Genomic DNA, 13,145 nt, shown 5'->3' with positions numbered 1-13,145 from the left:
GATTCATGTTGGTACTAAATTGACTTTATAAAGCTTCAATTTACAAGGATTCTCCCAGAATTACCTAGTCCAAAACTAATAACAAAATAGTTTTGGGAAAAAATAGATTTATTTTTCAACGTTATCTACATTTAACTCCATACATTTTCCCAGTGATATTCTAAGTTCGATCATTTCTTCATTGTGGGAAAATATTTGACCACCGAGCCATTCTTCAAGTCTGGGAACAGAAAATAATCCGAGGGGTTAAATCTGGCGAATAGAGTGCATGAGTTAGCAATTCAAACTTTGATCCATTAATTTTGCTTATTGCAATAACGGATAAGGGAGATGATGCATTGTCATGATGAAACAACACTTTCTTCTTTGCTGTTTTTGCTTTTTTTTAACGCTCAAACCTTGCAAGAAGTTCGTATAATACTCACAGTTGATAGTTTTTCATTTTCCACGATAGTCAATGAAAATTGTCCCACCCGTAACTCAAATAATCGACGCCATAACTTTGCCTGCTGTAGAACGGTTTTCTCTTTTCAGTCCTTTGTTTCAGTCCGCTATTTTTGTTCCATTGTGAGCAAACGCGGCCCCCGTCCTGCGCACAGTTTTCTCATCTTCAAATTTTCTGTTAATATGCGATATACCGCACTTTTTGAAATGCCCACAATATCTGCTAGCTTGCGCACTTTCAGTCTACGATTATCCAGTACTGCTTTGTGAATCTTCTTCTACATTTCTGGAGTCATCACCTAATTTGGTCGACTACTGCGATGCTGGTCTTCGCAGGTTGTACGACCTCGTTTAAACTCTGCTATCCAATATTTGTCATCACCTAATTTGGTCGACCACTGCGATGCTGGTCTTCGCAGGTTGTACGACCTAATTTAAACTCTGCTTTCCAATATTTTTGATTGTTGATAACGAAGGAGTACTCTCACCCAGAGTAGAATCTAGTTCAGTTTTTAGATGTTGAGTTAAAGTTTCACAATACCAATTTTTTCCATGTTTCCAAAATCACTGAAAACGTTCACCATTGATGACTACCAAATACTAATCAACGTATCGTCTTCAAACTAGAAGCATATGCTGTATAAATTGTATACTTTCTAATACAATGGTGTTGATCAAGCAACTACCACCATTTTGCGAAAAAAGATATGCTCGAATGAACATCAATGTAAGAAAGGTAGGTAGGTACAAAAAAAACCTACAAAATACAGGTTACTCATTAAGTTTTGCCAATTATTCACGTCGCAAAATGTGAAAAGCGGCTGATTATAAGCTTTCGTCTACTTTGCAATTAAAAATTGTTTATTACAGTTATTGTTTAAAACTTTACAGATTTCAATGGGACCTTCCAAGACAAATGTTTTGCAATAAACTGATTATTTTCCGCGAAAATCTATTTAACATCTAAAAACACTTTTTCTTTCTTATTAATTATTGGAGGAATGAGAGGTCACATCAAAACCAGATGTAGCTTTTTTTACATTTAATTTACACTAGTCACTTGAATTAATTGTTCTTTTTTTTAAACTATTTAAAGTAACACAAAAACATCGAGCAATTGAGGTACAAGAGAATAAGCTTCACCCCGTATCATTATGACCTCCCATTTTGCAATAATTAATTTTAAAGAAAAAGTTTTGGTAATTATCTAGATTAGGTTACGCCCTTCCGATTTCGTTAAAATTTTAGTATGTTATAGAGAAAATGATGCTGAAAAATTTGATATATAAATGTAGGGCGCAGAAATCATCCCTTCCAATAGTTTTTCAACTTTGAAGTTCCAGAGAAAAAAAAAATAATTCACACATCATAGTTTAGCTTCGAATGTCTTCATTATCTAATGATGACATTATGTATCAATTAGTCTATTTACATACGACTATCGTTAGTAAATCTATAAATATTTGTTTTTGTTTTAATATTGTTTCACCATGAAAAAGATGAAATTTTTATGTATTGTTGCTATGTATTTATTGATTGATTCTTAGTAGAAATTACTGGTTAGGTTAGGTTAGGTTAGGTTAGGTTAGGTTAGGTTAGACAACCGAAGCTGAACTATGATGTATAAATTATTTTTCTTTTTCTGGAACTTCAAAGCTGAAAAATTATGTGAAGGGATGATTTCCGCGCTCTATATTTATACATCGAATTTTTCAGTGTAATTTTCTCTATAACATACTAAAATTTTAACGAAATCGGAAGGGTGTAACCTAATCTAGATAATTACCAAAGTTTTTTCAGTTTTTATAAATTAATTTTTGCACGAAATAATTGTAATATCGCAGATGTTAAATACATGATTCTATTTATCATTAAATAACTCATCAGAAGTCTATAATTATGATAAACGTCTTTTATTACTAAAAAATGAGAAACTCTTCTTGAAATAATTGACGGAACATAATAAATAACCAGTAGGGTTGTTTAATACCTTCTTTCATATAAAGAAGTTCATTCAAGTTTTAGTTTTTTCGAATAAATGGGAATAACCATATTTTCACCCTTTGAATAGGGATATAAACAATTGTGACCCTCATTTCTCACAGTATTGTCGTACTAAACATCTACATATTAATTTCATCTTAAAAACTAATTTGACTGGACTATCTTAGTAGTAACAGTAATTTTTTTAATAAGAAATATTTACAATTTAATAAATTATCTACTCAAATATCTTGGAAACAAACAAAAATTAAATACTAATAGTATTGTTTTTGTATAGAATTTATTCGCGATTTTCTCGGTGTATATAATTCCACACAAAATTTTGTATGTACTACAATTTTTCCAATACTGTCGCTCACGAATGAAATGACAATATTCAATTATATTCAACTAATAATTAAATGAACGTCTTCAAATTTGACGATATATATGATATCAATTTATTCATGACCGTTACATTTTTAATGGGTAGATGTGGAATATTGATTAGAGGTAAGTCCGAGAAAACAGAAACTTGTAATCAAATGTTAAGTAAATAAGCTAGCCAACGGTGACGTAAAGTCATATTTTTAATACAATGCTGGCGTTGTATCGGTCCATTTAAAATCCGTTTTGGCATCTGGTTGGAAGACACACAAAGACAATTAAATTAATAGGCGCTGTGACTCTTATATAAGTGAACCTATTATCGTCACTGTCTTGTGGGAGTAGCAGTAGTGGCCCCGCCTCTCCACAACAATACAAATTCGCGAGCCTTCTTGACTCACATCCACCGCACGGCCGAACAATTCGCAAGGAGGCGTTCTGCACACGTGGGCCGCGAGGTGGGGCGAAGGCGGGTTGTTGCGGAGAGTGGGGAGAGATGCTGCGAGTGTTGGTAGCTTACAGACGCATCTAGGCACGCAGTGTATACGCACATACATCGCGAACGTCTCTCGTAAATTGGTGCAGTGCAGTGTAAGAGTAAGTGTTGACAATATCTCGCGGCGAGGTCGCCGTCGTTGACAGGTGCAAAGTATCGGACGTAGAACGGTCCAATCGAACAAGGGTAAACAATAGGTGTGAGGGGTTGCGCATAGGGGTAAAAAGGGGTGCGCATCCATTGGATGCAGGTTCTGTTTTTGCTAGTGAGAACAGTAGTTGATGGACAGCGACAAAGTGGCTACTGCACATCTACCAGAGGTTCGCTCACCGGCGAATCTACAAACATGTGTTGATTTGTCGTTACTCACACATCTGAGGTGAGTGTCATTCATAATTTATACCCCGCGCAATCCCATAGTATCGGCTGTATAAACAAATTCAACAATCAAAGTGACCAACATTGTATAATATCACTTTCTAACACGACATGTAAGTTTATTACATAAAATAATTTATATCAGAATCAATCAACAATATGAATCTATATATATATATTGAATTTTTTGATAGAAATAAACTTACCGATATCTAAATATGAGGTTACTAATCATTGAAATGACGATAAAAACTCCTAGTTTTGTCATGTCAAATTGCGTTGAGTAAACTTTCTGAAGTCAGTTTAAAATTCGTCTAAGATGCGAAAATCTTAATTTCTGTCTGTCCAATTAAATATGTAATAAGATAAAAATGATTTTGTCATGTTAATTAAATAATAAATAGTAAGTTTAATAATTTAACAAATATTTAGCACTTACCTATACGATAAATCAGGTATTCGCACTACATTTACAAATTGTTTGTCTGTCTTAATAATTAGCAGAAAATAAAAAACCTTCATCAATTTATAGTCTATAAAACTATTATTATTATGGTTAACGATTTTAATTAATTTTGATTTTTGAAGATTAACTAAAATGGTTTTTCGTTTTGCCGTTTTAATTTTCTAAAATTTTTACATCCCATCATTGCGATTTAAACAGAAAGTTTTTCTTTAATATCTAATATTCTAAGCAAAATAGCTGAATAATCAGATCAGTTCAGTTACATTAGTTTCTTATCTCTTGTTGTTTGAATATAATTCATTGAATTATATGTTTTGATCAATTAATTGATCTTCATACCATGCGACGTTTTTAATTAATATTAAGTGATGATATGGTGGTTATTTAGGATAATTAAAAGTTTTGAAGTTTGAAAAATCCATTTTTCGAGCTTCGAATAGGTATTTGTTAATTGAGTTTTCACTAGTTTTTTAATATTCACGTTTTTTTTTATTCATTTGCATTCATAAAGAATGTAATTTCTGAAGCGGTCAAAAAGCGCTTTGGACTTAAAAAAGTACCGTATCGTGTAATTTTTTAATGTAATTATAAAATTGTTTTATTAAAATAATGGGCTGTGAACGCTTTCTTTCTCATGTCAACTCGTTCTCCGATAAATTGTCACCCTTTTATTTCTTGACATTCGTTTTGTGTTTAATTAAAAGGAGTGTAGTATTATTATTAGTGATGGAGAGTGATAATGAAGAAAGTTTAAACTGCCAGAAGATGTTGAATCTTCTCCCTGAGAAATCCAGGGAATAAAATTTAAAGGAATATAATTCTTTTATGGAATGTCGTACTAAAAAAGGCATGAACAGTTTCACAGAAAGAGTGCTACTAGTTTACTTTGAAACTAAATCCAGATTGTAGAAGTCTTCAACACTTTGGTGGACTTATTAAAAACTGAAAATCATAAATAACGACGTAGACTTCAGTAAATACTCGAAACTCATTGAATATTTGAAAAATAAATCAGTTTGCTATAGACCTAAAAAATCAAAAACATTTACCCGTGAAGAAATTAATAATTTCCTGTTGTAAGCTCCAGGGGATCATTACCTCATTCATAAGGTATGACAGCAAAAAATTTTAATGTAAGCTTAGATATTATTTGTAACATCTTTCAGGTTGATTTGATATTCGGAATCGCACGAGCTCTGCGGAGGGACGAAATATATAAAATGAAATGTAACGATATTAATAATACCGGAAATGTTTTAATTATCACAGTTCCTGAAACAAGAACTCATGTTCAACGTCGACAATAGATTAAAAATAGATAGATAAAAATAGATAAAAACCGCTGTAGGTATCAGTACCTTCAAAAATTCCCTCGCTTATCGCAACATATTTGAATTTACCTAATCCAAAAAAACTACACTGGGCACACATTTCGACGCTATTCGGCGTCTCAATTAGTGGATTCTGGTGGTGATATGATTCAACTAAAGAAGTACGGTGGGTGGTAATCCAACACAGTTGCGGAGGGTTCTGTAGACGACTCAATGAATTCACGATCCTATCAACAATCCAATAAGTACTAATACAATGTTATTTCTTCGTACTTGTTACATTCAAGTACCAATAGTAATGTAACTTCTTCTTCACTTCAAATTAATAATGCTCACAGGTGTACTTTTATTATTACTATTACAAAATAAAAATTAATGAAAGATTTGTCGAACTTTTCTAAATCTAGGGACGTAAAAAAATTTGTATGAAACTCGTGAGTAAAGAATACTTTTTTCCCTTGTAAAAATTGCCGTCAAATCGTCCTATTTTATAGTATAATTTTACTCACTTGTTGCATAAATAACTATAACTATAACCTGCAGTAAATTATGAAATAAGAATGAGCAAAGCCTAAAGGATTAACTAATAATTATATACCTCAGTAACAAAGAACACAAAATTTCTTTAATACAGAAATAATGAACTGTCAATATTAAGTACCAGGGATTTCTATACAACTTGAGTACTAGATAATATTAATTTCAGATATTTTCTTCAACGCACAATTTGTGTATTTCGTTAGATACATACACTGTTTCGAAAAATTCTCGTAAAATTCCCATTGTTTTGCTATACATATGATAACTTAAATTACTAATCAGTGTATACGAATTCAAATTATAATACAATTTGAGTAATTTTCTTGGACAATTGAGAAAATTTAGTAATATGGGGTGTAATTTTACAATCTGAGAGTATAAATCTAAACACTAAACTGTTTTTTAACGATAATCTTTGAATATTTTCAAAAAATTCTTAGTATGTGTTTTATTATAAAATTACGAAAAAGTTCTGGGATTTGACACTATGGAAAAATTGGACTGAAGGCGCTAGCCACGCCGTTTGCATTTATGCTTGAATCTCGAATACTTAAGTCTCTTTGGTAAGTTTTTAATTTAGAATGGAAGGAAGATTTTGGATAAAAATGGAAGTAAAATGAATCACAAATATATCATTCAGTTTATCAAACTGAATGTAAGTTAATTAAGTGGCATAGTTCCGATACTACATAGTAAATTTACTAAGAATCCTCATGGTAGATCTTAGAATAAAATTATGAAATTATATAAAAAAATTAATAATCGAATTTTCTTATACCGCTTAGTAAATTTTAACTGAAATATTTTGTTTTTTCTCAAACTTAATTAAATTATTTTGTTCATTAAATTTGATAGATCTTTATGCAGCCAAAATTAAAACTAAACTCAAATTAACATTAAACTCATCGTCTAAAGGACAAGCCTATTCCTATTTTTTATATCAGTTTTAAAAATAAAACGTCATGGCGGAAATCGGCGCAATTAGACGAATATTTCCAAAACAAATCACCAATATAGATTGACCTTATGTAATCTGTTTTCATAATCTCACAAAATTAAGGAATTAAGTTAAAAGCTGGCGAACTCTTAGTTTGATTTTAATTTAGGGTTAATTTATTGCATGAACTACAAGTACCATTTCAGTGTCTTGCAACTAGTGATTTAATTGTTGAATTTAATGACAATTTCTAATTTTGGCGAAGTTAGTTTAGGCATAAACCAAGCTTAAATAGTTTTGCGTTAAAACTTCTTACACATTTTTGGTAAAATTGCCAAATAAATGTTTAACAGTAGGTATATGTACCTGAATCAGTATGACTATAGGAGGAAGAATTCTTATCTCTTACTTACTTACATAAAAAGGTCGTTTTTAAGTTTTTTTTTCTGTAAAGTCTTTCTTATGACACTATTTCTTTGGCTAGTTACTTATCGAGGAGTTCTTGCTTTTCTATCTATTTAATATTTTTTTAAATATTGAATGTTAACTAACATTTTCGAAAAATATTGCAGAATTGACGGGTAATTAATATTCTATATCGACTGAAATAGTTTTTGAAAAATTCGGTCAAGTCATTTCTTTATAGTAGTCTTATGTAGAATATGGGAAAAATCTTTGCCTGTAACCAGTTTATTTGTTAAAATTTTTTTGACATTTTCGCAAACATATTGTCCTTTTTTTTCTTAATACTTATGTCTAATTGTCTAGGTACATAACGTAATAAGTTTTAGCTCTCCCATTTTCTTTCTTCTAAAAATATTCAAAATATACAGGTGTATTTGATATACAGGTGTATTTTTAAGGAAAATATTTTTTTGTCATGAAATATTTATAAATTTCAAATATGAATTGTGATAATTATAATTTCAGACAACTTTATAGAACACGTGTAATGTCGATATCAATTAATCCTAAGCCACTTTTAATTTATTCGAAATATAATTACGAACTTTGAATATTTGACAGTGTACCATGCCAACAACTTCTACTACACTTCGTTTCATATTATATGAGAGTGATAAAAGACAAATTCAAAATGACAGGTTATATTAAATAGAAGGAAAAATAGGAAATATTATTTTGAAGGTCCTTCATTAGACAGGAATGTATTTAATTGCCTAAAAATGAGGTTATCATGCATTGCTCAATAATATAATATCTATTTGGAAATCTTTTCAGTTTTATAAACACCAACCGTTAAATTTTAAATAACGTTAGCTCTAACTAACATAATTTTCAATTTTTTATAATAAAATACATTTTATTGAAGTGTGATTTTTTTCACTAGCTTCATTATAAATGGAAAGTTGTATATCTTCGGCCCAAATAAATTTCATAATATCAAACACGTTTTATGGATCCTCTCTCTTTACCTATAATACTAATAATCAATATAATTGATAGAAAAAATACATTCGGTATTTAATATTGATAAAACTCTTGAAGACCTTAAGTATCAGATTTTGAGTAAGTGCTAGCTCGTCATTTTGACCAGACTTGGTGAACTATCGGTTCACTGAAGTCTAATTAACCAATCCAAGTTTTTTATTCATAAACTTTCAGTTTTCACCTAAGAAATAGCTGGTTTCAAGTGCACGTCTTAACCAAGAACCTTCAATTAGTAGTAATGTACATTTCTTGGAAGAGGAGGAAATCTTTAAGATAGTACCAGCCAGTTAACGTTAGCTAGTTGTATGGAAATTCCTAATCACTAAAAACCTGCTACCAAGTACCATTACTCGTTTCTCTATTCTTCTTTCTTTGCCAACAGGACCTCCATTGTGTACCCCATGTCTGTTTAGTTTTCTTTCTTATAACATGCAGATAACGGTGCTTATAGACATTGAACATACCACGTAACCTCCCCAGTTTACGAAGATTCATGGTGATTGTGCCAGTGCGGTTTTGTGTACTGATATTCCTCAAATTTCTAGGATGTTCCGTGGCAAGTCGCTTTATTTAAACGTTGAGTGAGTTACAAGACTTGAATTTCCGACACGTATGTGCTCCTTGATCCCACGAAGAAATCTTGCAGCCTTAGTCACCTCTTGGGTGGCTTTTAAATTCTTTAATTCTGTACAACGAAACAAGGAAGTGTTTTAACTGCGTTAGGCTACAACCTGCTGGTAAATTCGCCATTGGTAAATAATGACTCAAAGCTCAGATCCAAGTACCGAAACCTAAGACGCTATTGAAGAATTAAAGTATTTTCATGTAAATATTTTCTTTCGTTTATAACATGTGAAAAATTAGCTCAAAAATAATATAATTGCTGATATATTTTGGTCAGAAATGAAATGCTTATATTTAATAATTATTTTCATCATGAATCCTTAATTTGTGTTGTCCATTGATGGTAGTACAGACTCGTTTGAAATTATTCATCATCCGTTTCAATATTTAATTGAAAAAGTTATCAATATAATGATATTTTGAAAGACTGCAACATAAAAAAGCTTTTGATTTTATAAATAAACGATCTGTATAAAGTAATAAACGTTATAAACAAACTCAGTTATAAGTAGTTTGCTTCAGCAACAAAGTTCTTTGGCAACAATGTAGGTACTTAGGTACTTACTTTCAATAAACAAATGAATGCCATCCAGTATGCAAATTGCTTCTGTATAAACAAATAAAATTCAAAAATATATTCACAACATATTATTGAATTACCCTGGTCACCATACGAAGGCTGCTATTTATATTTTTGGTCTTTAAAACATTGACTACTTCTGAACGTCACCAACGTCCGGTGTAAATTATAAATTGTTGAAAAAGACAAAATTCGTGAGGATTATTAAAAACTATAGTTCTGTGTGAAATCATGGGAATGCGCTTAAACTGATTGAACAAGATCTGCAAGTACTGTTAGATTGAGGCACCTTTGAGGATTAGTATGACTAGCAATACCCAGATTTTACGTTAATCTATTGTTAAAAAAATGTTTTCAGTTAAACTGATCAATTCTTGTGTCGATTGATATATTGAAATATAAAAAAATTGACTAAAAGTGCATGAAAAGATGTATACATCTGCCTAGGTGTCAAAGCATGAATTTACGCATATGTCCCGAGACAATCAACTGGGCGGGTCTTTTAAGATGAACCAAGTCCAACAGAAAATGTTCGTGACAGTAGTACAATGAAGAATTGTCTGTTTTGTGTCATTAGTAAATCGTATGCAATCCATTATTTGCCGGAAATCAGATAGGATTAAAAAAAATATAAAGATAATATGGTACTCATTATTGAATGAATATGGAAATTTACATTGAAACAGGCGACAACTAGAACAAGTGATTAGGTTTAATCTTGAACCAAACACTTTCATAGAAAAATCAGGAAACATTAACGAAACAATGAAATATAGAATCAGAGAAGTTGGTCGACCTTTTTCAGTAGAAATAAGGAAGATATTCTCAAATGATGGCTTGGCTCTAAGAAAACATAATTGAAGTTAAATAATCACCAATGAAAAGAGATTTAAGGGAATATAGGGCAATCCAGAAGCACGACCCAAGCAACACTAATTTGGCCCCTGGACGACAAAAAACGTGTTCAACACTATTGTGGCTACTTTTTCAGTGTAATCGTGCGTTCTGGTGCCCTGCCTTGTCGAAGATTTATTTTTAAAAGACATTATTTATTGTTTCTTGTTGGGAGTTTTTATGTTTATATTCCAAATCTATATCTCAAATCCTGGGAATCCAGATTTAAACGTCATTATCAGTAATATCTGTTCTTTGCGTAGGACGCGTTTTAATAATTTAAGTATCAGATATATCTTCTGATAATAAATCCGCACTTCTTGAGTACATCCATATGGAAATTCTTATGAAACATTTTCTGTACTTCGAGTTTCAGTATCTTCTTCTTTTATAAAAAGATTATATTAAACTGAATTTTGCCCAATTATAGTTGAGACTACGGACAGAAAGGAGTAGGCGTCATCAAGTATCTTTCCTGCTAAACTTTCACAAAGACAGAATTAATTATTGTATGTAGCATCTTACTATGTGGACTAGAAATGTTATATACTCTACGATAATATAATTTTCTACATTAAAGTTTATCATGTTTTATAACTTTCGACTTTGTATTGGATCTTTTTTGTTTGCTGAGATGAAGGCTTCACTTGCTTTGAGGCCATGTTTGAACTGGGGACCCAACCAGTGTTTAATGTTTCCTCCAGATATGCCGGTTTCCCTGAAATTGGATTGGAGTATACTCTAGTATATCTTTCTTTCTCTTCTGTTGAATATATTCGTTTTATACCATCTAGCCATCTTTTTCTACGTTCCTTGAACAGCTGGTTAATATGATGTTTATGATTGAACGCGCGACGTAACAGCCAGAATACTGACAGCACCTCTCTCAGATCTATTTTCACACATTATCACTGCGCAAAATCGCCGTGATTTGTAAAGAACTTTTTGATTCAAAGGTTATAAAGAAGCTAGATATGGATATCGTCCATCAGCCATATTTGTTTTCAAGTGACAGCTATTTGAAGAGACTTACAAAACGGATCAAAAGGATGAAGAAGCTTCCAGACTCTTTGAAAAAAAGTAAGTGGGCTTTGTAGACATGGAATTGAAAAAAATAGTAAAACCAAGTCCAAGAAGCCAAAACACATAACAAAAAGGGAAAAGGGGCAACACAAGAAAAACTAGAAGACACAGTTTAAAACAGAAAACAGGTGACTCCAGTGGAGAGAAATTGACAATATATAGAAAGAAGAAAAAGATGCGTGAATATTCATAAATTTAACTTTATTGTTATAATATATAATAATATATTATAATGTGTGTTATAAGATATATTTTGAAGACAAGCATGCTCCAAATATCTGCTTCTAATTACGTTATTGTCTTTGGTTGTTTCTTTTTTTTTACAAACCTGTTATCTACATTGCTTAAGATTTTTTTGTGACAATTTCTTGTTGTTTCTATTATAATCACATTTCTGTTAGAAGATGATATTTCACAAAATGTTCGAAAGAAACATCTTTTGTGCGTCTATTCCTAATTAAAAACATATTTTAATGAATTTTATTTATTCAAATAGCGAAAGAATAACCATTATCATTTATTATTGTCAACTTTCCATCTAGAAAAATTGGATACAAAGAACCGAGTATTCAATAGACACAATAGTGTGGCCAACTACTTAGGGAGCGAACTTTGTATAATAGATTTTTTTCAAAAGGTAATCTCGGCTTTGAAAAAATCAATGAATCGGCAGTTTGATAATGAAATTATATAATAAGTGATTGTTAATGTAGAGGTTGCTTCGGTTCATTGCATGTCAGTGACTTTGTAAGTCAATAATTCTAACAAATAACTTCTTTTAATGGTTAACTGAGGATTTTATTATATTTTAATCAAATATATATCCTCTTTGAGTTTTGAAATTAGATTCAAATTAAAACTGATATGTATAAAATTATTAGTAAACATTTAGATTTGTTTCAGTCGCTGCACTGATAGTTTTATTTTTTACTTGCAACGTTTCCTGAAAAGGTAACGTGTTTGTCATAATTTAATTTACTGCCTTGTAAACAGAGCTTGAACATAAGTCCGAGCATATCTCTGAACAGGTACGTTGTGAATTATTGATAATAATCTTTATTCGATTCATTATTATACACCGATTCTTCTATAAGTTTCGATATCTAGTTCTAACTTCACTTTCATCAATTCTTTTAACTTACTTTCGCAACTTGATTGGCTTTTCCTGACATTTGGAAGATGTGTCGTCCAAAATTATTATTCGAAGACTATTATTTTGACGAGCGAGTAGCACATTATAACAAATAAGAAGATAAAATCTAATAATGGGTAGATGACCAGGCAAAGACAACTTTTCCTTGTTAAAAAGCTGTCAGAGTTATATCAGTACCATATAGTTTTTCATCGCCTTAGAAAACTACAAATATTTCGTGAAGAACAATTTTTCTTTAATCTCAACATAGGTATTTGTTGAGGACTTTTGAAGCAAATCTCTTTCTATCCAACCAACTTTGAATGAAAACTTTCTTCGTTGTATATAAGAAATTAGGAGAAAATAACATTCTAGTATAGCGTGAATTTGTGATGGATAGATCTCATGCAAAGACGCATCT

The 13,145-nt window shown here is 31.1% G+C and overlaps 1 protein-coding gene across 1 annotated transcript in view; it reads left to right on the top strand.

Annotated features, from left to right (window-relative positions):
* The first annotated feature begins 3,332 nt into the window (after positions 1–3,332).
* Positions 3,333–13,145, top strand: part of LOC130447798 (transcription factor SOX-13) — a 228,878-nt gene continuing 219,065 nt past the window's right edge. Inside the window, exon 1 of the mRNA XM_056784820.1 lies at positions 3,333–3,689. Coding sequence (XP_056640798.1) covers positions 3,592–3,689 — 98 coding nt within the window. The 5' untranslated portion in view covers positions 3,333–3,591. The remainder of the gene's footprint in view (positions 3,690–13,145) is intronic.

The sequence above is a fragment of the Diorhabda sublineata genome, chromosome 8, assembly GCF_026230105.1.
Source record: "Diorhabda sublineata isolate icDioSubl1.1 chromosome 8, icDioSubl1.1, whole genome shotgun sequence".
Taxonomy (NCBI): Eukaryota; Metazoa; Arthropoda; class Insecta; order Coleoptera; family Chrysomelidae; genus Diorhabda; species Diorhabda sublineata.
This window is presented reverse-complemented; position numbering and strand designations above follow the sequence as displayed.